General features: G+C 51.4%; 4 protein-coding genes across 10 annotated transcripts in view; 3 read left to right on the top strand and 1 right to left on the bottom strand.

The window, feature by feature from the left end:
• Nucleotides 1–25,775, top strand: part of ZNF81 (zinc finger protein 81) — a 746,478-nt gene that overhangs the window by 190,738 nt on the left and 529,965 nt on the right. The window lies entirely within an intron of this gene.
• Nucleotides 1,277–11,672, top strand: ARAF (A-Raf proto-oncogene, serine/threonine kinase). 6 transcript variants are annotated; one of them, XM_012106112.4, is made up of 16 exons: nucleotides 1,277–1,334; nucleotides 3,032–3,186; nucleotides 3,328–3,431; nucleotides 4,203–4,305; nucleotides 4,389–4,543; nucleotides 4,656–4,754; nucleotides 6,109–6,250; nucleotides 6,355–6,382; nucleotides 6,462–6,607; nucleotides 6,702–6,904; nucleotides 8,538–8,714; nucleotides 8,816–8,862; nucleotides 9,348–9,466; nucleotides 9,702–9,833; nucleotides 10,785–10,919; nucleotides 11,108–11,672. In XM_012106112.4, exons 2-16 carry the CDS (start codon nucleotides 3,091–3,093, stop codon nucleotides 11,240–11,242), a joined length of 1,821 nt encoding a protein of 606 aa, XP_011961502.2. In that variant the 5' UTR covers nucleotides 1,277–1,334; nucleotides 3,032–3,090; the 3' UTR covers nucleotides 11,243–11,672.
• TIMP1 (TIMP metallopeptidase inhibitor 1) lies at nucleotides 10,717–25,481 on the top strand (the record flags this gene model as incomplete). The annotated part of the gene is given in 7 exon segments (NM_001009319.2): nucleotides 10,717–10,745; nucleotides 22,013–22,054; nucleotides 22,928–23,056; nucleotides 23,805–23,884; nucleotides 24,067–24,193; nucleotides 24,437–24,561; nucleotides 25,220–25,481. Coding segments are annotated over 5 exon segments (624 nt in total). The 3' UTR covers nucleotides 25,391–25,481.
• The window catches only part of SYN1 (synapsin I), a 54,180-nt gene continuing 39,506 nt past the window's right edge, over nucleotides 11,102–25,775 (bottom strand). The window contains exons 6-13 of one of the 2 annotated variants that reach the window (XM_015104911.3): nucleotides 17,828–17,890; nucleotides 16,632–16,774; nucleotides 16,458–16,532; nucleotides 16,256–16,358; nucleotides 14,842–14,988; nucleotides 14,378–14,465; nucleotides 13,689–14,280; nucleotides 11,102–12,739 (exon numbers count right to left, since the gene is read on the bottom strand). In XM_015104911.3, coding sequence (XP_014960397.2) covers nucleotides 12,604–12,739; nucleotides 13,689–14,280; nucleotides 14,378–14,465; nucleotides 14,842–14,988; nucleotides 16,256–16,358; nucleotides 16,458–16,532; nucleotides 16,632–16,774; nucleotides 17,828–17,890 — 1,347 coding nt within the window. In that variant the 3' untranslated portion in view covers nucleotides 11,102–12,603. The remainder of the gene's footprint in view (nucleotides 12,740–13,688; nucleotides 14,281–14,377; nucleotides 14,466–14,841; nucleotides 14,989–16,255; nucleotides 16,359–16,457; nucleotides 16,533–16,631; nucleotides 16,775–17,827; nucleotides 17,891–25,775) is intronic. The other variant, XM_015104912.4, reaches the window with a different exon arrangement.

Genomic DNA, 25,775 nt, shown 5'->3' with positions numbered 1-25,775 from the left:
ATCTCGTGCCAACTCAATGAATTCTCTCCACAAAGGTAGAAAAGAATGAACTGGTTTTATTATCGAGTAAGCATTAAAACAGACAGTGAAGTGTATCACAAACAATTCACTAAACTGATTTAGGAGAAAGTAACCTCATCCTTTTATATAGCCAGGCAGATACAACCCATTTCATACATGTTCTTAAGACATGATAACTTGCCTTCAAGAGAACTGGACAGCACTACTTGCTACACAGTTCATCTCAAATTTACCTGGTTATTGGTGTAGCCATCTGCCTTTAGGCAAAGGAAAAACAAAACACATATCTCTCTGACAAACAGCGACTTGGAGCCAGCCGGCTAGGTCAAATTCCTAGGGACCAGAAGATAGGGCCCTATCTCCGCTGACATTTACATTTCAAAGAGATGGCTCCCAGGGCCTCAAGAACGACATTCCTGAGTTGTAAAACTGGCAGGAGGCCTATTTAGCTTTTATTAAAAGGAGTTACATACATCTTGAAGGGAGGGAGAAAAAATTTACAATTGAAAGTTTTCTAAAAGAACTACACCAAGAAAAGGGAAGATGGAAAGTCTCATTTGTGACACCAGAGACAATTTGACTTTTAAAAACTTTGTGTTTACCCTACAATACCTCCACATGCTTCCCAGCGTTATGCACCATTCCAGGTCCACAATTCCCCTACACGTCTAGGATTAGTCTTTCAAAACCCTTATCAACTCCATTCCTAAAGGAAGGAAGCCTCCTCAAACAGCAGACCACCGCTCTTAGGGTAAGACCTCCAGCCCCGGCCACACTAGAGACTCGCTGTTATCAAATGCTTATGACTACAGTCTCTCAATTGGAAAACGTTGCAGATGTTTGGTGTGATTCCAACCCATTTCAAAGACGGTAAAACTGAGACCCAGGAATGGTACTTAGGGCGCTGGGTCACTGGAGCAAAAAGAGCGCTTAAGGATCCCCCACCCATTTTCGGGAACCCCTAAAGTCAGCCCCAAGTGACCAAAAAAATAAGAGCCCTGCCTTATTCCATTACGGCAAGATTGGGGTTAAAACCCTTGGCACGCAGGTCTTTTCCCGACTGCGCCTGCGCGAATCCGGACGAGCGAATTTGCCCTAGACCCTGACGTTTCAGGCAGCCTCTCCTAATCCGGAACACGACCCACATTCCGCCAGCCCTGCCTTGACAGGCGTGTACCTAATCCAATAAGGATGGAGGGCTGAATCCTCCGGAGCCAATGGCTAAAGTCCGAGGGGCGGTGGAGGTGGACTCTGTAAGGAAACAAGAAGACAGGCCCAAGATGGAGGCGGCGGCGGCTGTAGCGGCGTGACAGGTGAGGGCGGGCCCGGTAGGGTTAGGTTTCTGGAGCTACTGTCGGGCACGGGTAGGGAGCCGGGAACGAAAGCTCAGCTCCAGGATGACCGCGCCTGGGCCCTGACGCCCCCCACCCGGAACCGGAGGAGTGGTTTGACCCGGGGCGAAACCATTGTCGACAGCGGGGGGGGGGGGTGATTGGAATGGGTGCAAGGCTGCGGGGGATGGTTTCGCCCGTCGCGTGTGGCAGCGCGCCTGCGCAAAGCTGGAAGGCCGTCGGTGGGCGGAGCCGGGCCGAATGTAGCTTGGGTTGTGGTATCTGTCTTGTGGAGTTCTTCTTAATCTCTTTAAGGTATCTGATGCCCATTCTTTACCAACAACGGGGAATGCGTGAAGACGCGGCTCATTCCTCGCTTTCCTTATTCTGGATCAATGTCTAACCCAATAGGAGAATGTTTGAGGATTCTCACATTCCTCCTCTTTAACCCTCTCCAGCCTCCATCCATTATCACTAGTAATATGTCTGCGATCCTTTCATTAGCTGTCAAGGGGAATTTTGGAGTGCCCTCTGCCTCATCTATGCTTTTACTCCTGCTTATCTCACTTCAGCCACATCTGGTGATGCTCCATAACCCTCATTTCCCCCATTACAATGTCTGGTGATACCTGTTATCCACTCTTCTTCCCATTACAGTCTCTCAGTTCAGTTCAGTCTTTCAGTCGTGTCCGACTCTTTGCGACCCTATGGACTGCAGCATGCCAGGCCTCCCTGTCCATCACCAACTCCTGGAGTTTACCCAAACTCATATCCATTGAGTCGGTGATGCCATCCAACCATCTCATCCTCTGTCGTCCCCTTCTCCACCTGCCTTAAATCTTTCCCAGCATCAGGATCTTTTCAAATGAGTTAGCTCTTCGCATCAGGTGGCCAAAGCATTGGCGTTTCAGCTTCAACATCAGTCCTTCCAATGAACACTGAGGACTGATCTCCTTTGGGGTGGACTGGTTGGATCTCCTTGCAGTCCAGGGGACTCCTTACAGACTCCTTACAGTCTCTAGTGATGACTATTACATCTCCCCTCAGCATAGTGTCTTTGAGCCTTTATGAACTCCCCGTCACAGTCTGGTGACTCCCGTTAGGCACCTAGTACAGTACCCATTAACCTACTGTCATTACAGTCCAGGGCTTTGGGATGCCCACAGTGTCTTTACAAACACTGTCTGGTGCAATTCCCATTTTCCCCAAGCTAAGGGCAGTGTCTGATGATCCTCGGTTAGTTCCCCGTCACCCTGTCTGACTCCTCCCACACCACAGTATCTGGTAACCCCCTTCTCCATTCAAAAGCCAGGACAGCCTGTTCATGTCCATTATGTACTTGACACGCCCCAGTGTAGTGCGTGCTGACTTCCCTATTAGTCCCCAGCACAGAGACTTATGTACTCCTATGCCCTGCGGGACAGTGTGTGCTGCCTCTCACTATGTCCTACCCCCACCCCACCCCACCCCGCCCTGTGCAGTGAATCTGAGACCTTGGCACTTAAGCGTGAGACAAACAACTGGAGGGGCTGAGCAGAGGAGGAACTGGATCCCTTGAGCGGTGTGGAAATTAGGCTACAGAGGGTGACGTGAAGTCTGGAGATTGAATTTTTTGTCCTCTGCCACTTTGCTTCCATACTGTCTTTATAGGACCTCTGAATTCTTCCTCTGTCTTTTAGGAGCCCCATGGCACCTGCCCAGCCCCACCTTAGCCCGTCTTGACAAAGTCCTAGGCTCCATGGAGCCACCACGGGGCCCCCCTGCTAACGGGGCCGAGCCCTCCCGGTCAGTGGGCACCGTCAAAGTGTACCTGCCCAACAAGCAGCGCACGGTGGTGAGTCTGATGGGAGCAAAACTGGCTGGGGGTGGGCATGGACCTAGTTGTAAATCTGGGATAAGAAAGGTGACAAGGGCTGGGAGAGTCCACTGGGGCCCCCTCTGGGTGCTGACTCCTTACATGTGTACACACACACAGGTGACTGTCCGGGACGGCATGAGTGTCTATGACTCTCTAGACAAGGCCCTCAAGGTGCGGGGTCTCAATCAAGATTGCTGTGTGGTTTACCGGCTCATCAAGGGGTAAGTGTGGCTCTCCCACCCTCAACTGGGTGCCCAGCCTTCTATCCCCTTCTCAGAATCATCCAACTCCTCCACTCTGCTGTGCAGTCTCTGTTAGTCTTCCCTTCACTTAGTGAATCCATGAGTCCATCCAGCTTTTGTCTTATTGCTTCATTAGTTCATTGGCCTGTAAGGTCAGTGATTCATTTTCTTCTTAGATCCCGAGTCCTCACCATGCTCCATCGTCTCCTCTTGGAATTCATCTGTTTCATTCTTTCACTGTTTTGTCAACTTGTCAACTCCCTCCTTCCTCTGTCTCCTCATTCTCTGTCTGCTGTGTGGGCCTTGCTGACCTTCCATTTGTTCCTCTGTTTTAGAGTTCCTGAACGTTTGTATTCAGTTCACACATTGCTTTTTTTTCCCCCATGCATTGCTTTTTATTGTTGTTTCAGTGCCTCGCCAGCTGCTTTGTCAGGGGCTTGCTTAGCACCTCGGAGATTTAGTTGTTTCTTCACTGTCTCATTTCCTCCTCCTCTTGTAGCTAAGAACATGGACTCTTCACACTGTCCTTCCACTCACAGTCCCTTGTGGCTCTGGGCAAATCATGTCATCCCTCTTTGCCTCAGTTTCCCCATACATAAATAGGGGTAAGGATAGTACTAGTTCCTAGAGTTGCCATACTAAAAATGCAAAATGTCATCTGTTATTCCATGGAAGGACTTTTGGTGGATTTCCTTTCTCCTTGTGGCCCCTGGCCACCCTCCCACTCACTCCCTTCCATGCCTTCTGCAGGCGAAAGACAGTCACTGCCTGGGACACAGCCATTGCCCCGCTGGATGGCGAGGAGCTCATTGTGGAGGTCCTCGAAGACGTCCCCCTGACCATGCACAATTTTGTGAGTGGAGAGTGGGGGCAGACCGTGGGCATGGCGGGAGGGTCCATGACCAGGCTTCAACCTTCTCTACTCTGTGGCAGCAGGTACGGAAGACATTCTTCAGCCTGGCCTTTTGTGACTTCTGCCTTAAGTTTCTGTTCCATGGCTTCCGCTGCCAAACCTGTGGATACAAGTTCCACCAGCATTGTTCCTCCAAGGTCCCCACAGTCTGTGTCGACATGAGTACCAACCGCCGACAGTGAGCCTGGCCTGGGGTGGGTGGGCAGATGGGGAGAACAGAGGCCCAGCCACAAGGCTTTTACAAACAGCTGACCCATGTTCCCTTGCTTTATACCCCAAATGCCCTCAAGGTTCTACCACAGTGTCCAGGATTTGTCCGGAAGCTCCAGACAGCACGAGGTTCCCTCAAACCGCCCCCTGAATGAGCCGCTCACCCCTCAGAGTCCCAGGTAGGGGATGCCTTAGCTGAAGGGCTACTGTCAGAAGAAAAAGATCTGGAGGCCTCGGTAGAGATCAAGCCATACTTAATTGTTTTGTCTACTCAATGAACATTTAGTGAGCACCTGCAAGTGTAAGTAAGGGCATGGAGCTGTGGGGCCTCAGGCAAGTTCCCTAGTCTCTCTGGACCTTAGTTTTCTTATTTGTAAGGAAAAGATAATGATACTTTTACCACATAGGGTTCTGGTGTGGATTAAATAAGTTAAGGTGGGTCCAATGCTTAGAACATGATCTAGCACAGGATAAGTTCTTATTAATTATATATCTATGTATATATTATCTAACTACTTTGTTAATTCTCAAAGCCTTTCCACTTTGGAATACATATTATTTTTCTCATAAATTCACTTTTACCTCTCCTTTAAGTATAATAATACTATTATCACTCTAATATATCGTGTTTATATGATATGCATTTTATATGTATATGTATTTTATAATGTCAATATTTATATGATATGCTATTGTATTATGTGTTATGTTGATAATATTTTCATACAATGTAGAATATTAAACATTTTTATGTAATATATAAAATAGTAAAGTTAGGGCATTATGTTATTATTAATTATGGGCACATGTGAATTAATTACCTATGAATTGCGTTTCAGGATAGTGAAGAAAACATTAAAAATATTTTTATGACATCATAATATATTTAATATATATCATATATAACACATGTATATATGTAAAATTAACATTATTATATGTACATGTAAAGCATTGCCATTTTAATATAGATAACATTGTATATTACATAATCCATAATATATTTGAGTACTGCATATAGTTATACAATATTACATATTGCTCTTCCTCCACTATTTGTGTGGCTTGCTGTCCTTCCTTTAAGTCTTTGCTCAAATGTCGCTTGCTCAGAGAAGTCTTTCCTGACATGATCAGGGACACTTCTTGTCTTCTTATGTTGCTTTATTGCTTCTATGAAATATTATTTGTTTTTTATTTGTCTCTCTCCCTACTGCAGTTAGTCCCATGAGGGTGAGAACTTTTGTTTTTCATTTCTTTTTTTTTTAATTTAAAAATTTTTAGTACAGTTCAAATCAGCATGCATGTAGAACCTTTATTTGTTTTGTCCAGTTTTATTTCCACTCTCTAGAACAGTATCTGGCACACAGCCGGCATTTAGTCAGTGTTTCTTAAACAAATGCATAATGTAATGACAATGGACATTTACTCTATGTGAGCTAAACACATACCTAGGAAGGGGCAGTGGGTTGGGGGAGGCATTCTACTGGTTCTCTCATTCACTCAACAGTGATTTCACAGCCTTTCCCCTGCCAGCTCCTGCACCCAGCACCGCGACCCCGAGCACTTCTCCTTCCCTGCCCAGGCCAACACCCCCCTCCAGCGCATCCGCTCCACATCCACCCCCAATGTCCACATGGTCAGCACCACAGCCCCCATGGACTCCGGCCTCATTCAGGTTGGTGTTGAGGCAGGCCGTCACCAGGGAGCACGAGGCAGAGGGGAGGGCCATTCCTGTTGTCCTCCATGTCCTCTCTCTGACTCCCAGCCCTCTTCTTCCAGCTCACTGGCCAGAACTTCAACACTGATGGTGAGCCCCCTGCTGCCCGTGCCCTGAGGCCCCAACCCCACCCCACCCAGCTCCACTCACATCCCCTCTGTAACTGCAGCTGCTGGGAATAGAGGTGGTGGCGATGGAGCCCCCCGGGGGAGCCCCAGCCCAGCCAGCGTGTCCTCGGGAAGGAAGTCCCCACATTCCAAGTCCCCATCAGAGCAGCGGGAACGGAAGTCCTTGGCTGATGACAAGAAGAAAGTGGTGAGCTCCAGGGGACACCTTTGGTGGGGGCACCACAGGCTAAGTGATGAGGGGTGTGGGCAGGCCCCTGAGATGCCGCCCATGTGGCCCACAGAAGAATTTGGGGTACCGGGACTCGGGCTATTACTGGGAGGTGCCACCCAGTGAGGTGCAGTTGCTGAAGAGGATCGGGACGGGCTCGTTTGGCACGGTGTTTCGCGGGCGGTGGCATGGCGATGTGGCCGTGAAGGTGCTCAAGGTGGCCCAACCCACAGCTGAGCAGGCCCAGGCCTTCAAGAACGAGATGCAGGTGCTCAGGTGAGATTGCTCGTGTGTGTGGATGGGGCGGGGGCGGCAGGCATGGCCTCCGTGCCTCTCTGGGGAAAGGCCCTGCTGGGGGTGCTTCCTCACATCCCCCATGTTTATGTTGTGTTATAACCATAATAGTAAGTTGTTTCTTTATCAGAGAAGTGCCTTTCCCCTCTGGGAAACGGGTATGTTTAAAGGACCTCTGATGAGGCTGTTGTTTGTGTAAATACTGGTATTAATTAATGGCCCTGCCTCCAAAATGTGACTCTTTTTGCTTGCCTGTTGTGAAATGAGTATCACTGCAGTGTTATTGTATGCACTGACATCAATAGCATAATGTTAGTTAACTGCATCGCCCGGCAGGCTGGCAGCCTTCCTTCTCCTCTGCTTGTTCTGCACCATTACTATGTGTTTACTGTGTTATATTCTTGTTATTGATTATAATAATACTATTCTTTAAAGAACAGTATTAAAACTATAATCAGAAGCATAATTTAATCATTGTTTGGTTAATGATTGTGATTGCTCTACTTAATATATTATTCCTACTATATTAATTCATTCACACCAAGAAGCCCTGGTGCTCCCTTTTGTCACCCTAGTTACTACCACTCTTGGGGTTGCTGGTGTGGGCTTTCCCCTCTTGACAAGTGGACACAATTACATTGCAGAGTTGATGTTTTCAGTCTCTGTTCCTTTCTGTCAAATGGCAGTGATTTGAACAGGCTGTGAATTTGCATTGTGTTTGTACTGAAACCGTAACCTAACTACTATGAAGAGCTCATGTGCTATTATCCACTCTGATGTGTGCAAAACTGTGGACCATCATTGATGTTCTTTGCATGTATGTTACCATTGTAACTATAGTTAATCCTTCTATAAGGAATGAAAATTTTCTTCTAAATGAGGGTGGCTGTTCGTACATGGCACAGTTTCTATAAGGTAGATCCAGGTACCCAGTAGCAATAACAGCAGGGACAGTGGTGTTTTTAGGGTGCTTGCTTGTGTTTGGCCATTCAGAGCACCTTACAGGTTATTATGTAGTCCTCCCAAAACCCGTGCCAGGTATCTCATAGAATAATCAGTTTTTCAGTTAAGGAAAATGAGGCACAGAGAGCTTAAGTGTCCGCCCTGAGATTGCACAGAGAGTATCTGAGGAAGCCCGGATTAGAACATAAGTTTAGTCCAAACCCCAAACTCTTTACCTCTAAGCCTCTCATGGTTAACGGGACATAGTCACACGTCACTGATGTTTTTACCCAGCAGTTATCAATGTTATGTTGATATATCACTGATGAAGGTTGGCATTCCACTTTCTCATCTTATCTCAAATGGTCACAGGCTCAGGTCATGGTCATGGTCAGAGGTATGGCAAGTTTGATGATTAAGATGCTCCTGGTCAGTAGGGAGTGAAGGGTTATCCCTCCCTCCTGCTTTTGTTGGGAGATTTGGATGAGGAAGTTCAGGACATAAATGCTCAGCCCAGTAAACATCTCACAAATTCACTGAATTTGGCCATCTGAGCCTCCTGAAAGACAGGGTGGAAATGATGGCAGAAGGCAGCAGTGAACAGCACCCTTCCAAAGGCTCAGAAAGTTGCTGTTTGCTCTCCCTGCCCTGATACCGCCTGCCCCACCTGCAGGAAGACACGTCACGTCAACATCTTGCTGTTCATGGGCTTCATGACCCGGCCAGGATTTGCCATCATCACACAGTGGTGTGAGGGCTCCAGTCTCTACCACCACCTGCATGTGGCTGACACACGCTTCGACATGGTCCAGCTCATTGATGTGGCCCGCCAGACTGCTCAGGGCATGGAGTGAGTGTTCTGGCTCAGGGACTAGGGAAGGGGCTAGGGGGCTGGGGGTAGGGAGATGAGGTAGCCCCCAGACAGTCTGACACCTGCTTGTACCCCTACAGCTACCTCCATGCCAAGAACATCATCCACCGAGATCTCAAGTCTAACAGTATCTACCTGTCCCTCTGGGGCTGGGCTGGGGCAGACGGCATCAAACAGGATGAGGACTTAGAGGGATGGGTCTTGTGGGGGGCCTTTCTGGGGGCAAACAGGGAGGGGCACCTGTTGCATTTTCCTTTGCCAGGTGCCAGAGTTGTGGCTGGTTCAGGTGGTGTTCTTTGGGACTCTGGTCAGGGTCTGAGGAGTGACAGTGGTGGAAGGCATTATGGGAGTTCCTGATCGGTGTCACAGGCATGGTGAGTGTAGGTGCCATGAGAGGAGCTTCCTAGTCAGGAGTCCCAGGGGAGCCAAGTATAGGGAGTGTTAATTAGAGCTCCCCTCCAAGTCAAGATTGTAGCTAGTTTGTGTGACACTGGGGGGCTTCTGGTCAGGGTTAGAGGCAGTGACTGGTGTGGAGGCGTCAATGAGAGCCTCCCAGTCAGGGCAAGAAGCATGGCTATTGGGAGACCCTGTAGTGGCCCTTAACCCCAGTGGACATCTTCCTGCACGAGGGGCTCACGGTGAAGATCGGGGATTTTGGCCTGGCCACAGTAAAGACGCGGTGGAGTGGGGCCCAGCCCTTGGAGCAACCCTCAGGCTCTGTGCTATGGATGGTGAGTTGGACCAGGCTGGACTGGGGGTGTATAGGGACATGGGCTGCTGGGCTAAGATGCGGAAGGCGGAGTGGGGCCAGGGTTTCCTGCACCAGGTGTGGGTGTCTGGATCACTCATGCTTCACCTCGTGGAGGCGGCTCTGAGTTATACTCAGTGTGGCTGGTGGGATCTGGGCCTGCAGGTCAGTCACTTGCTGACCTGTACATTCCTCCTGCCCGGTCTGGTCTGCTGAAGGCAGCTGAGGTGATCCGTATGCAGGACCCGAACCCCTACAGCTTCCAGTCAGATGTCTACGCCTATGGGGTTGTGCTCTATGAGCTCATGACCGGCTCACTGCCTTACAGCCACATTGGCAGCCGAGACCAGGTGAGCCCCATACCTCACCCACTTTATCCCAGGCCAAGGGATCCCCTTAGTCTCCAAGCCGCAGATCTCCTTTGCACAGACCACGAACACCACTCTGCCCCTAGAAACCCCAAATTTTCAGAGCTGAGGACTCCCAGACTCCTCTGGGTCTTCTGTACCCAGAATTATTTCCTTCACTCATATCCACTTCTCTGGGTCCTCAAAGTCCAGAATCTCCTGAGTCCCCTATACCCAGAATTCCCCAGGTCCCCAAAAGTCCCCCTAGACACATACAGTCCTCTAACCTGGGTACTCAAACTCCTCAAAGCCCAGAATCCCATTTCTCCCAGAAACAATCCCTTTGTGCTTCTGGAATCCCCACAGATACCCACAATCACTGAGGCCTTGGGTATCTGTCAAGCTCCAGGGCCCTTGAATCCACAGTACTCTAGGCCCCAGACTCTCATATTTCTCCAGGTTCAAAGACTAGAATCTCCCAGGCCCTCAGAAACCCAAGATCCTCTAGGCTCCAGGTACCAATAGTCTTTGGTTCTTGAACACTCACTGTCCTACAGGCCACTTGGACCCACAGTCCTCTCAGCCCTGGACTGCTACAGAAATACAGGTTCCTGAGGACTACCAGCCTTTAACTCCCTCCAGACCCAGAACTTCATGTTTCCCCCAGGCTCAGTTCTTTCCAGGCCCCTAAGCCCCCTAGAAACCTGTGGACCCATAATCCCTTGGGCCCCAGACACTTAACCATCTTTGATTCCCCCAAGCTTAAGTCCTTCTGTTAAGCAGAGAATCCTTCCAAGTCCTCAGGGACCCAGAATCTCTAGATCCACCAGATACCCACAGTCCTCTGGGCCCCAATACTCAGAATACCCCAGTTGGAGTCCCCGAGGTCCCTCAAGACCCAGAATTCCCTGGGCTTCCCAGCCCAGATCACCCCATTCCTGTCCCCTTTCCCAGATTATCTTTATGGTGGGCCGTGGCTATCTGTCCCCGGACCTCAGCAAAATCTCCAGCAATTGCCCCAAGGCCATGAGGCGCCTGCTGTCTGACTGCCTGAAGTTCCAGCGAGAGGAGCGGCCCCTTTTTCCCCAGGTGGGCTGAGGAGGAGGGCTGGACACCCTGGGGAGGGAGCCTCTGAGGAGCAAACGTGAACTGTGTGTGTTCAAGGCTCCGAAGTGTACAATGTGTGTGTGTGTGTTTCCCCTTTAGACTGGGGTTTGGGGGTGTTTGGATGCCCACGTGGCTCTGGACACCCCCTCCTCACCTGCCCCTGCCCCCAGATCCTGGCCACGATTGAGCTGCTGCAGCGGTCACTCCCCAAGATTGAGCGGAGTGCCTCCGAACCCTCCTTGCACCGTACCCAGGCTGATGAGTTGCCTGCCTGCCTACTCAGCGCAGCCCGCCTTGTGCCTTAGGCCCCACCCCCAGCCACCAGGGAGCCCATCTCAGCTTCCCGCCAAGGAGCCCTTCCCACCAACCAATCAATGTTCTGCCTCTGCCCTGATACTGCCTCAGGATCCCCCATCCCCATCCTGGGAGATGAGGGAGTGCCCATGTACTTTTCCAGTTCCTCTGGAACTGGGGGACCCTTGAAGACCAAACCCATAATTTGGTTTCCTCTTGGCTTTGGGGATACTTTTAAATTCAGGAGCTCCTTCATCTCCAATGGCTGGGATTTGTGGCAAGAATTCCACTGAGCACCTCTCTGTAATTTGTGCCTGATGTGCCTTCCACTGGATTTTGGGGTCCCAGCACCCCATGTGGATTTGGGGGTCCTGTCTGTCTCCTTTCCACCATTCAAGGACTCCCCTCTTTCTTCACCAAGAAGCACAGAATTCTGCTGGGCCTTTGCTTGTTTATTTTGCTTCCCGACTCTTCTCATGGGGTTCAGAGCCGCTGAGGGGTGAGGGTGAGTCCAGGCAAGGGTGGAGTTTGGGGGGAGGTGCGGATCACACAAACAGTGCCACTGCACGCATCACCACAGGCGGCACGATGAACGAGGACCACATATGCCAAGCACGGGCACGAGAGGAGGCCACGTCAGTCACAGACACAGACGTCACGGCAAAGGTGGGGAAGTGGGAGACCACTGGCCTTCTGTGTGCACAGGATGCTGGGAGGATGGGTGGAGTTTGCATATTTAAAGACAGCTTTCAGAGGCAGGAAGGTGAGGCAGGGGTCCCTGGGGAACTGAGGGGTCCTAGCAGTGGGAGGAGCTCTCAGTGTGTTGAATAGGGTTGGTGGGGGGAGGACTGAAGGGAAAACTTTGAGGGGCTTGGTGAGGACAGTTGTACAGGTGGATCCCCAGAGATGGGAAATCCAAAGGGTATCAAAGGGAGGAGTTTCTTAAGGATTGGGGAAATTTTGCTGGGGAACAAGGTGCACTGGAGAGATGTGGGGGCAGAAGTGGGGTTTTCCAGGAATTTCAGGGCTCCAGGAGTGGTTGCCTGGTGTTTGGAAGCTTTCAGGAAGGAAAATGCACTCAGAGGGCACCAGGGGTTGAGGTCTTCAGGGATCTGGATGTTCTAAAACTGAGTAGTTCTTGAGATGACTGAGAGTGGGTTTGTCAAAGGACGTGGGAATTCCAAATGTGAGGACTGGATTTAGGACGAGCAGTGAGGTTTCCCCAGGGACTTGAGCATTCTGAGGAGTGAGAAGAGGGATCTTGACGATCCAGGAGAGGACTTCTCAAGGGATGAGATTTCCAAAAGTGAGAAATAGATTCAAGGCCCAGACAGGGGTTGCCCAGGGATTTGGGGGTTCTCAGGGTAAGGTGTCAGTCGGAGAAGAGGCTCGCGAAAGACTTCCTCAGGCTGCGGATGGTCTCAGCTTTCACCTCGTCCTGGCTAAGGCTGGGCCTGGGCGGGGCTGGCTCTGGAAGGTTGAAGGCATTGGTCAGAGACTGGGATTTGCTAGAGAGAAACAAGGTGGAGGCGTGGGAGGAAGGGGGAAGAGGAAGGGAGGAGGGGGAGAGAAACACAACGTTACCCCAGGCCCGGCCCCAGCCCTGCCCCTCTGGTCCTGGGGCTGTGCCTGTTACCCTCCCACCCAGCAGCACAGGCCTGGACCCTGAGGGATTCTCAGGAGGAGTGGGGGAGTCCTGGGCTGGGTGGGAGGATCTGGATCCAAGGTGAGGAAGCCTGAGATGTATGGGAAGAGTTCTGGGCTGAATCTTCTCAGAATTCTAGACCAGATTGGGAGGTATTTGATATAATGTGATGATGGGCAGGAAGGTTTCTAGTCCAAGGGTAAGGAGTCCAGAAAGAGGGGTGGTGTAGGGCTTGGACCAAGGACAGGCTGGAAGGGGAAGATCTGTTTGGGGAGCAGTTGGATGGGGCAGGGAGGGCTTTTGAGGTAATGGAGGAGGTCTGGAATGGACCAGAAGAGGCAGAGAGGATAGTGTGATTTGGGAGGAGACTCAGATGGACCAGAAGGGAGCCTAGACTCTAGAGAAAGTAGGAGGACGACTGGAAAGTGAAATAACTTAGGAGGATTGTGGATTGGGCTGGGAGGAGTTTGGGGGTTCGGTTGCAGGGAGGTTGGGTAGGAGAAGAATGAGTTGGGCAGGGAAGTACTGAAGAAGGGTTAGCAAGGCTTCTGGGGTAGGCCAAGAGGAGCTGGGCTGGGGGGCTTTCCCAGGGCCTACAGGGAGGATTCTGAACTGAAAAGGGGATTCTCTGGGATGGAGGGTAGGAGCCTCTGAAGGGGGAAGGGTCTGGCTCAGACTGGAACCAGAGAGAGAGCTGTTAGGATCCTGTGCAGGACCAGGGTCTGAGGAGCCGGGGATCCCAGGGTTGCCCTCCACGTGCAGGAGACCATTTTGTGAGCAGCAAGGTGAGGGCTGCTGTGGGGTCCTCTTACTTGAGCTGGGGGTGTGGGGGTCCCCCGGCAGCAGCAGTGGCAGGTGGTGGCACATCCTGGCTGGGTTTCTGGGCCAGTTGTGGCTTGGTGGGACGTCCAGCGGGGCCCGGGCCACTGGGTCGCGGCTGCTGCGTAGTGGGTGGCCCAGTGCGGGGCATGGGACCAGCCTGGCTAGCCTGGCGTGTGGGGCCAGCAGGGCCTGGGGGTTTCTGGGGTGGGCCCTGGCGCTGCTGACCACCCGCTGGAACTCCTGAGGTCTTTGGTGGAGCCTGACCAGAGACCGATGTCTGACGAGTAGCCTGTGGGGGGCCCGCCTGGCGCTGGGGAGATGGGGAGGCGGGTGGGCGGGTAGCTGGAGGTGCCCCAGGTCCTCCAGCCACTGGCCGGGATTGGCGGCCTTGACCCTGGGTCAGCGGTGTGGCCTGGGATGCAGGCTGCTGGGGCACTGATGTGGGACTTGGTAGACGCTGGGGCAGGGGGCTGCCAGCTGGGGGTCCAAGGCCCGAAAGGTGCTGCTGGCCCTGTGGGGTCGGGCGCTGCTGCAACGGGGGTCCCTGGCGTTGGGGGCCTGGGCCCGGCTGTGGAGGGCCGCCTGAGGGACAGAGAGAAAGTGCACATGTGAGAGAGCCAGTGAGAGGTAGGAGGCTGCCAGGCAGAGTCGGGGCCCAGGAAGCTGGCCCCTCACTTACCCTGTGGCGGGGGTCGTTGCTGAGCTGGGGGCCCCGAGGGCTGCTGGGAGATCTGGCGGCCCAAGGGCAGGGCCCCTGGGGACGGAGTCTGCGGCAGAGGAGTGGAGCAGGAGAGGTTAAAAATAGTTACCAGCCAGTGGGGCATCAGCCAATCAGAATGACACGGGTTCCCTGTATGCTGGGTGTTGCCGCATTTGTGGCTGAGCTGAGGGATGGCAGGTTGTGGGGTTGGGGGGGGTGGTTTCTTCCCAGGGGAGGGGTCAGAAGGTACTCAGGGAAGTCAGGGTAGCAACTATTTATCAATTTTTAAATTATTGGGCAATTTTTAAAAGTTGTTCATTGCCACAACACATGTGTGTCCCTGTGTTACTCTTAGCCTGCTGGTTATCAGCTCTATGACACAGCATGACCAAGGGCTGGCCTGCCCACATCTAGCCCCTGAGGGCCAGAGCCAGGGGCCTGACCTGGCTGTGGGAGCCCCTGCCAGGGGAGGCATCCCGCTGCCGCTGCCGGGGCAGTGCCTGGGCCATCTTGTTGACCACGAGCTCTACGATGAGCTGCTTGTCTTCATCCTGGTGGTCACCGATGAGCGGCATGGAGGAGCCCACCACCTGGGGGAGGAGAGGGGATCCGGTGAGGAGAGAAGCAGGAAGTGCATGGGAGGGCAAGGATGACAAAGTTCTTGAAAAGCTGGAAAGAGGCATGACTGGCAGCTGCCCAGGAAACAAACTTCGGTTTGAGAGGCACTGATTATGCAGTGTGGGAAGGCTTGTCTTTTACAAGATACTTTACAGCTTAGGATATACAAATGGGTGAGCAAATGAGGGCTTACCTACTGGCCAAATCTGGCCCAGCACCTGTTTCTGTACAGTCCCCTCTGCCCCTCTGCCTCCTGGGCTAAGGGTGGGTTTTATATTTTTTAATGGCTGAGAAAAAAAACCCAAAAGATTTCATGTCCTGAGAAAACTATATGAAATTTAAATTTCAGTGTCCATAAACCAAGTTTCATGGTAACACAACCCCCTTTACTTTCTTGCCATATTGTCTGTGGCTGCTCTTGTAGAATTGAGGAGCTGCAACAGACATTATATGGCCCACAAAGCCAAAAATACACACTGTTTGGCCTCGATAGAAAAAGTTTGCCAATGCCTGCTTTATAGTTTGCTAGGTGCTTTGTCCTTTACAAAGAACTTTGTGGTTTATGTGCTGCTTTACAGTATACAAAGCTCCTTGTCTTTGACAAAGGACTGTTGCATATATGGTGTGCTTAGGCTTTAGAAAGTACTTTGCAAAGGGCACCACTGTTTAGAAGATGCTTACCATTTATAAAGCGCTACCATTTACCGTGCACTCTGAACTTTCAAGGTATTTTACAGTTTACGAATTGCTTTACTGTTTACTGGGGACACTGCTGCTTACAAAGAGCTTTAGAATTTTAAAAGCACTTTGCTATTCATGAAGCAGTACCTTCTTAAGGTACTTTACAGTTCACAGAATGCTTTAGTATCAGCCACCACTCTCTGTGAAGTTCTTTATAGCTTACTAAGTTCTTTGCTGTCAGCCAAGTAAAAGTTCACAGAATACTTTAAAGATTACTAAGTGCTTGGTCATTCACTATGGTGTCTCAGTTCACAGAGAACATTATAGTTGAACAAATATTTTGCTATTCACTAAAGATGTCCAAGTTTCACAGAGCAGTTTAGAATTTACTAAGAATTTTGCCACTTGCCAAGGAAATCCCAGTTCACAAGGCACTTCACAGTTTTACATATTGCCATTCATTCAGGGCTTTCTGGGCCCTGGCATGCTTCACAGAGTGTTGCTGCCCTGCACCTGCTAGTGTGTCTGTACCCCCACCAAATTCTGGGGTGCTCCCACCTCAATGATGTGATCTCGTCCATCCTTGCCATGCAGCGCTTCCACTGCACAAATGTCCAGTCCCCCAAAAATCTCTGAGCACGTGTCCACCCACAGCTTGTACCTGCCAAAATGCAAGGCAAGGAAGCCTGTCAGTACCTGTCGGGGCAGCCACACTTACATTCTTCCTCCCATCAGCCCCCACCAAGGTCAGGCCGCCCACCTGTCAGACATAGCAATCTGCTCAAGCATCGCAGAGCCAGTGTTGGTCTTCCAGTTTCCTGACACTGATGTCCTCCTGGAGAACAAAAGGAGACAGGAGAGAGGCTCAGGGGGCCTGGACTGCACAAGGCAGGGCAGGGGGACCCCCTCCCCAGGCCTTGGTCTTTCCACTCACATGTAGGCCTTGTAGTTCTGCCCAATCTTCTGGATGCGTACATCGTATTTGGCATCAATGAAGGGCTCAGTGGTGGCATACGTCTTGGTCAGTGCCACGACACTCGCGATGTCCTGGAAGTCATGCTGGTTGTCCACCTTGACCTGTGGGAGTGGGGTGGGAGTCAGGGCCCGGTTAGGATGGGGTGGTAGTGGGCAGTGGGGGTGCCTTGGGGCAAATGACACAGGTGAGATGAGTGCACAGAAATTCAGTGGATACCCCCAAGGCAGTCAAGCATGTATTAATTCTGGGTCTCCTGGTTTTTACATGTGCATGCAGATACCTCATGGGGTATGAGTACATACAACCCAATTTTTAGACTCTTACTTTAAATGGGTCAGTTTATGGTATGTGCATTATATCTCAATAAAGCTGTGAGAAAATTGTGTGTATATACAGTATATGAATATGGGCACCCAGACACAAAATCCATTGTATATACAATATGTAAACAGAGAAGCATGGACACAAACATAAAAATTACAAGTCTGCTTTCTATGGACGTACAGACAAAATCAGATGGGTGGCCAGCACACAGGACCCCGAGACCCTTGAATGTAAAAGATGACATAGTATGTGTTCAACAGAGGCCTGCCCACATACAAACAGTGCTGGAAACACTAACAAATAACAGGACACACAAAACTGGCTGAACGCAGGATAGAAAAATGGGCCAACAAATGTAAGCATATGTGGAAAAATACAAATAGATAAAGGGCACACATACAAAATTATTTTATTCACTGAATACACAATATGCTTCTATAGGCATACTTTCTTGGAGATACTGTGGATTTAGTTCTAGACCACCGTGATAAAGTGAAGGTCATAATAAAGCAAGTCACAAATTTTTTGGTTTTCCAGTGCATATAAAAGTTGTATTTATACTGTATTCTGTTAGGTGTAATACATATCTAAAAAAACAATGTACATACCTTAGTTTTAAAATACTTTATTGCTAAAAGATGCTAGCCATCATCTGACAATGCAGGGTTGCCATGCACCTTCAATTTGTAAAAAAAAAAAAAAAAAGTACCTGTGAAGAGCAATAAAGGGAAGTGCAGCAGAACGAGGTATGCCTGTACTTACACCTGCACAGCGCCAGGAACATGCATCAGTTACAAGCACACAGGTCCAAACCCCACCTGGGGACTTACCTTGCCCATCCCAGAGTGTGCGTGCCCCATCTTCACAACCACAGGGTACGTTGTGCTGCTGAGCTGGTAGGGTGGAAAGGCGGAGTGTGGTCAGTGGTCAGGGCAGGGGTGAGGGGAGCCCATCCAGTGGGAGCCACACAGAGCCATTTTCCCACAAGAGGTGGGTCAGAGATAGCCAGCTAGCAGCTGGGGTCACACAGCACTTGGGAGCTCAGACTCCAACTCAGAGCCCTGGCTGCCTGTCCCTCCCTCCACCACCCCCAAGTCCCAGACTTCCCGCCTCTGCTTTCCCGGGCAGAGGCATGGGTAAGGGGTGGGGGACTTTTCCGGAAAAGGGAAAGTTTATTTTTACAGTGAATGGATGGATGATAGAGAAGTGAGTATGTGTATGTGTGTGTGTAGGGGTGTGGTGGTGAGCATGTAGCAACTGGACCCCTCAGCCAGGAGGCCTTGTGTGTGCATCTCCTCCACACACATACACAACCCAGAGACACACAAACCCTCACAAACCCTCAGAACTCAGATCTCCACTGCCACACCCAGAGGTTCCCACACACACTGAGACCCAGGCAATGGAAAGACCCACCGCCAACACAAGCTCTGGAGCACGCCTTGCTCTCTGGCCACACAGCCAGCCAGCCAGCCAGCCCAGCAGTATACACTCAACACTTATAGACATGCAGTCCATACTTTTGGGCACAGACGTACACACAGCCCTCCTCACCCAAAGCCATGTAACAGAGGGACACATAACACGAAGATTACCTGTGCAACACTGAGACACAACCCTCAGAGGCACACGCAAGTGTGACAGGCACATACAACAGAACTGGGTACATGTTCAACACTCACATACATACACATGCAATATTCCTAGGCATATGCACACCAAATGGAAAGACCCACCCTACCTCCAGAGGTACACACACTTCTAGGTATTCACAGAAGCACTGAGACCCACAACAGAGACACACCACCCTCCTGGACACAAAATGTATCTAGGGATACACATACATACAAAACGTGCCTTGCCATACATACAAACAGGCATGTACACAACCAGGGACACCCACAACCTCTTAAGTACATGAACAACACTCTGGGGTGTGTATGTGCATGCACACACACATTTAGGTGTGGGGATACCTCAAGTCTCCCCCAACCCTGGGCAGGGTAGAGGGAACTGAGTTAGCTGACCCCAGCCTCACCGCACATGGATGCACGCGCAGGGTTGTGCCCTCCCTCTGCCGTGTAGACGGGCGACAGGGTAGAGAGCAGCATTCCCGGAGGGGCTGCTGGGGTGGTGGCGGTTCTCAGTTCCCGACACAGGCACAGGAAGCCCGCAAGGTCAGGGTGACCGACTGACCTTCAGGCCTCACCCTCCCTCCACTGCCCCCCACCTTCCTCATTTCCCAAATGAGTGGCGTCACGATGGGGTGCTGAGAAGCACCGAGTCGTTATCTTGTTGCCAGGATGCTTTAGATAGCGTTCCAGGCAAACCAGGCAGAAATGGCAGGTGATGTAACACAGGCGCACACCCAGCTTTCAGAGGTGACTGCAAACCCTTAATTCCATGTGCAACCCAGACCTGCTTTACAGAGGCAGATACAACTCGAGAAGCAACACAAACATAGTGGGCTATCCAAAGCATTCAGGTACACAGCGCACACATACCGCACACCACACGGAGGAGCCACGCCACCTAAAACCACACACACAACCCTCAGAAGCAGACACAACAGGATGCTTTGTGTAAGCGCACATGCACACTCCCCCCTGAAGTCTTTAGGCCCCTTTTATAAACCTTGTTTTCTCTGGACCTGAGCCTGAACACAACACTGTGTGTATGTGTGTGCCCACACATGCTGTGCCTGTAGGGATCTCTGAACACTGGGATCCCCGAGCCAGCCCTAGGTTTGAATCTTGGCCTCTCCTCTTCCTAAGGCCATGTTTAACCCCAAGCAGGTCACTAAACCCCCTCCAGGCCTCAGTTTCCTGATCTGTACGTAGGGCACAATCAGGCCCAAGCACTTGGTGTGTGGGAGGACTGTCAGGCGTCTGCACAACCAGCTGAACCCCACACCCCCCACACCCACCTCACCAGGTGGCTACACCAGCTGGACTACCCGTCCAGGAAACCCCACTGGTTTTGAGATCTGCACAATAACCCGCATCCACACAACCCTTCACATGTAGACAGTGGGCAAAACTCTGTGCTGACTCAGGTTACAGACTTAACAGCTGGCGTCAGAAGCAGGGTTAGCGAGGGGCTGCAGCAGGACTTCCCCTGCCCTCACTTCTCCCTTTGCCCCAAGACCAACTTACTCAGCCCGTCTCATCACTCTCACTCCCCACTTTCACAATCAGCTTCTCCAAATTCCTGGTTTATGTCTCTTCCCCCTTATCTAGTCCCCCTACCACCACCTCCCCCCTAACCCAAAGAGTCATTTCTTCACTCTCATTCCTGGGCAGATCACTCTACCCCTTTGTCTGTTTCCTCATCGGGATAATGAGAACATGAACAGTCTCTAACTCACAGATTTTGTGAGGAAACACAACAGCTATTTCAGACAAAACATTTAGCACTGGCATGCTAAAGCCTGTGCTGGCTTTAGTATTTGGCACACAGGAAGCCTCCATCCTCAAAAAGTGTCAAGCACTATTATTATTATTGGTTTTAACATCCCTAGGTTAGCCATTATTAATTGACAAGGAGGTGATCGGAACTGATGACAGATAGAGTAGCTACAAAGATTTCAGAGCAGTGTTTGATGTGTAGTAATAGTAAGAACTCCCTAGTGCTGGCAGTAGTTTCTGTTGTGGTGGTATTGGTGATGGTGATGGTTGTGCTAACCTTGCTGACTTAATCAAGCTTAATTAGCAAGGAGGTAACAGAGATCTGATGACAGAATTACACGAAGGCTTCAGGGCACAGTATATAGTAAGTGCTCCGGAAGAGGCTGCTATCATCATTATCATTGGCCTGTCCTCCCTGGACTAACCAAGGATGTTAATTGGCCCTCAGAGCCCTTTCCCAGGACCCCAGGGAAGATCCAGGCAGCATCTGGAAGCTGTTGGACAGATTGTCTCACCCCACCCCCCACCAGGGGCATGGGAAGGTTGGTGGGGAAGGGGGAGGGCAGGATGGGAGGGGATCTGTTTTCTACTGACTCACTGGCCTCTTTCACCACCTTTCAGCTCCCCCCACCCCAATGCTCATTCATTCACTGGCAGCTTCCCTGCTTGCCAGGACTGTGCTCTGCCTGGGTTAAGATCCTGGCACTAGTTAGCCTAGGTTCAAATCCCAGCCATGCCCTGTGGTCCTGGGAAAGTTCTTCAGTTCCTCTGTGCCTCCTCTGGGAAATGGGAATAATATCAATAACCACCCCAGAGGCTTATCATGAGCTTGAAGTGAGTTGTGTTAGTTGTTCAGTCGTGTCTGATTCTTTGTGACCCCATGGACTGTAGCCTGCCAGGCTCCTCTGTCCATGGGATTCTCCAGGCAAGAATACTGGAGTGGGTTGCCATTTCCTTTTCCATGAAGTGAGCTGGTGCTATATAAATGCTGTTTGCCTGTTTTTGTTTTTGTTTTGTTTTGTTTTGTTTTCTGAGAGGGGTTAAGATCCAGGCTTTGGCTCTACGACCTGAGTTCAAATCCCAGTTTTGCCACTTATTAACTGTGAGCTTGGATAAATCATTTAACCGCCTGTGCCTCAGTTTCCCCACTGTATCCTTCCTCCATTCATCTGCCCTATCTCCCTCCACTGTTTCTACTTGTTTGCTCTCTGCCTCCCCCCATAGTAGTTGCATACCAAAGTGTTTATTGAAGGAAGGAACCATTTGGGCTTCACCCATGAGGGGTTTTGGAGGATGTGGGTGATCAGATTCTGGAGACTTTAGGGAACTGCATTGGGCGGAATCCTGCCTGTAACCCTCGGCTGAGACCGCCTGGAGGGATGGTGCCTGACGTGGAGACGGGGGAGGGGGTGGTCAGGGCGAGGCTCTGGGGGAGGGAGAGGAGAAAGATGCATCTCCTTTTCGGCAGCCCAGGGCCCGCCCCTTGGCCTCCACGGATGGTGGGCGGATGAGTAATGCATCCAGGAAGCCTGGAGGCCTGTGGTTTCCTACCGCTGCTGCTACCCCGCCCTCGCGTGGATATTTATCCTCCGCAGCTCAGGCCCTGCCGCCATCGCCGCAGACCCAGCGCCCAGAGAGGCTACACCAGAGGTAGGCAGGGGCTTGGGCGGCCCGCGGGGCCTGGAACTGGGCTGGAGCTTTCCTGCCTGATACTCGGCTGCTCATCCTGGCCGGCGGGTACCAGGACCCTGGGCTGGAGCAGGAGAAAAGGGTGGGGACGGGGGAGGGGGGCTGGAATCGCTCTTTCAATCCCAACACTCCCAACTCCTTTGAACCCTTGACATCCATCCCCAGCTCCCCGAAAGCCACGAGCCCCTAAAGTCACAGCTGCCTCCCAAGCTGCCAACTCCCCTAAATTCCCTCTTTGTCCCCCAGCAACCAAACCCCCGAAGCTCCCTCAACCCCCACAATCCCCAGCCTCCCAAAGTCCCAACTCCCTAAACTCAAAGCTTTCTCTGCACCCTAATTCCTCAGGCATCCCACCCCCTTAAGCCCTCAAACTCTGTCAACCCCTTAATACCCCAAGCTCCTCCAAATTCCTCAACTTCCTTCAACTGCCCCACCTCCCCTACCGCTCAATATGCACAACCCCCAAACTCCCAACCTCCCTGCAAACTCCTCCAGCTCCCCAACCCCAAATTCTTCAGCCCCAACTCCTCAACCCTCCCATTTCTTTAACACCCCAAAATTCTCCAACTCCCCCAGCCCCCCAAACACTGCAGCCCCATAACTCACCCACTTACCTAGTGCTCAAAGTTTAAATTGCTCGAATTCCACGACTCCTAAACTCTCCTAACTCCCTATCCCCCTAAACTCTCCTGGGTTCTCAAATCCCCAAGCCCCTTAAAATCCCCACTGTGTGTGTGTGGAGGGGTGTGGTGTAGAGTGGGGTGGGAAGCCTGCCCAGGTATGTGGATCAGCTGGGCTGGGGGCCCTCTGACCCCTCCTCCCCACCCCCCATAGAACCCACCATGGCCCTCTTTGCACCCACGGTCTCTGGCATCCTGTTGCTGCTGTGGCTCACGGCCCCCAGCCGAGCCTGTACCTGCGTCCCACCCCACCCACAGACGGCCTTCTGCAACTCCGAAGTCGGTGAGTGTGCCCACCTTGCCCACACACTCCCGGCTTTGGTTTCCCTCTCAGTCCAGTGGGGTGCACGAGGGTGCCCACCTCTAGAACAGTTCCGCTCAGCACCCTGACTGCTTTAGCTGCTCTGCATCCTCACGCTTTCTTGATTACTCAAGGCCCAGACCAACCTCAGAGCCCTTGTACTGGCTGCTGCTTCTGCCTGGTATACCCATCCTCCCAGGTATCCACATAAGTGGCTGCCTTAAATGTCACCTTCTCAGGATGACCTTCCCTGACCACCCTACTCAAAACTTGAACCCCTGTCCCCTAGTACTCCTGATCCCCCTCACCCAGCTCTGAAGTTCCCTATCACGCTTACTACCTTCTAACTTCCCATATACTTATTTCACGTGTGTTTAGTCTCTCTTCTAGCTAGACTGTGAGCTCCACAAAGGGAGAGATTTCTGTGTTTTGTTCCCTGCTGTGTCCCTGACACCCAGAACAGTGCCTGGCACAGAGCAGGTGCTCTAAAATATTTGTTGTGTGAATGAACACAGGATGAATATAGGAAAAAGGGTTGAAGCAGTGCTTGGCCAAGAATAGGCATTCAGCATACACATGAAGCAATTAACAAATGTATAAATCTCTAGGGTGCTGTCTGGCATCCAGCAATCCCTATTTAAGTATGTGCTTTGCTAGTATTATTGTGATTATTTGTATTGGCCCCTTGCAGTCCCTTTGACTTTTTTTAATTTCCCCTCTTCTTTTGCAGTCATCAGGGCCAAGTTCGTGGGGACCGCAGAAGTCAATGAGACTGCCTTATACCAGCGTTATGAGATCAAGATGACTAAGGTAACCCTTCAGTTCTTGCCCCAGCAGTTCCTAACATCTTCCTCCCCATCAGAATAAAAGCCTCTGGCCACCAGTTTGGCGGGGAAGTTAGCTGTGATCTCAGGATGCTATCTGACTTCAGGGAAGAATGTGGAGTGGGAGGACTGTGTCAGTAAAAGACTCTTCCCCTCATCCACTGACAGATGTTCAAAGGGTTCAGTGCCTTGAGAGATGCCCCAGACATCCGATTCATCTACACCCCTGCCATGGAGAGCGTCTGCGGATACTTCCACAGGTCCCAGAATCGCAGTGAGGAGTTTCTCATAGCTGGTGAGGTCCCACCCTATCGCCCTGTGCCACGCCAACCCTCCGCTGCTGCCTGGCAACTGCGCAAGTGCAAGGGAAGGGAGGCTCTAAAAGAATGGTCCTTGTTGAAATGAGGAATGCCCCAATTTCAGCCTATCAGAAGGCTGGGGCTTTGCTCAGCGGGTGTCGGTGGTCCTGGGACACCAATCTGGTGCTACTCTGTCCCTGGCTCAGCCAATCAGAAGCTGCCTGTTGACCTCCCCCCAGGACAATTGTCGAATGGGCACCTGCACATCACCACCTGCAGTTTTGTGGCTCCCTGGAACAGCATGAGTTCTGCTCAGCGCCGGGGATTCACCAAGACCTATGCTGCTGGTTGTGAGGAATGCACAGTGAGTGCCTGGAACCTGCCCACCTCCTGGAGAGCAGTCCTTGGGCTTGTCCCCAAACCATGGCTTGTTTCTTGCTCCCTCTAGCTATTCCTTGTCCCCATGGCTGCTCCCCAAACCCTAGGGATATTCCTGATCTCTCTTGCTGTTCCCTCAAATCCGAGACTGTTCCTCTGGACATTCTGCTTGTTCCTTTGCCCTGTGTCTGATACCTGGGGATTCACAGTTCCCTAGACTATCTGCCTGCTTTCTGTCCCTCTCACTCCCCCTTGTGACTGCTCTGCCACTCTGAGGGTTCCAGGATTGCTCCCTGATGGCCCTGGAAGTCCTCTGACCCCAGTGACTATCTCTGAGCCCCATGTTTCCTTCTTAGGCTTAAGTTTCCTGCCTGCCAGCTATTCCCCGTCCAATTGGATGGGTCCCCCCAGGTGACCTGCCTGACTGCTCCCCTACCACCATTCCAGGAAACTGTATGGATTGCTATCATCTCACCAAGCCTTGACTGTTCCCCACAATGGGAGGGACTGTTTTTGAGTCTGTACCCATGTCGGGTGACACCAGGTCTCCCTAGCAGTTCTGTGTTAACAGCTGAGGAGTGGAAAGTTCTCTGGAGGGGCAGAAGGAGAAGCCCTCAGAGCTGTTCCTCCTCCCCCTCCTCCAGGTGTTTCCCTGCTCATCTATCCCCTGCAAACTGCAGAGCGACACTCATTGCTTGTGGACGGACCAGCTGCTCACAGGCTCTGACAAGGGGTTCCAGAGCCGCCACCTGGCCTGCCTGCCCCGGGAGCCAGGGATGTGCACCTGGCAGTCCCTGCGGCCCCGGGGGGCCTGAACCCTGCACAGCAGAAGCCGAGCTTGCACAGTGTTCACCTGTTTCCACTCCCACCTTTCTTCAAGAGGATGAAATAAAGAACTACCACCCAGCAGGCAGTCTCCCTGTGTAGTGTCTGGGAACAAACCCACGTCACTTGACCTGGTGGGGGTACCCTGGGACCAATGCTGAGGAGTGATGGGTGTCCACTGCTTTTTATATTTTATATACAGTTTGAGGTATTGATAATTATTCTCTACATTGGCATTAGCACTGCTGTCATGTAGCCTGCCTTACCAACCATGACTTACTGGATTATCTCTCTACTCAATACTTTAAAGCATTTTACCAGACTAATTTGTAGTTCCTACTGCATTGAGCTTTCTAGTTCAGAAATTATCCTACT

This window comes from Ovis aries, chromosome X, assembly GCF_016772045.2.
Source record: "Ovis aries strain OAR_USU_Benz2616 breed Rambouillet chromosome X, ARS-UI_Ramb_v3.0, whole genome shotgun sequence".
Lineage (NCBI taxonomy): Eukaryota > Metazoa > Chordata > Mammalia > Artiodactyla > Bovidae > Ovis > Ovis aries.
The sequence above is the reverse complement of the archived record's forward strand: the minus strand, read 5'-3'. Positions and strand labels throughout refer to the sequence as shown.

What these genes read in the sequence shown, in the direction of transcription:
- ARAF (XM_060407215.1), top strand. Translation starts at nt 3,091, where the DNA reads ATGGAGCCACCACGGGGCCCCCCTGCTAACGGGGCCGAGCCCTCCCGG. An exon ending in CTCACCCCTCAGAGTCCCAG is followed by an intron (nt 4,755 to 6,093) that starts GTAGGGGATGCC and finishes GTGATTTCACAG; the next exon opens with CCTTTCCCCTGCCAGCTCCT. An exon ending in AACGAGATGCAGGTGCTCAG is followed by an intron (nt 6,905 to 8,537) that starts GTGAGATTGCTC and finishes CCCCACCTGCAG; the next exon opens with GAAGACACGTCACGTCAACA.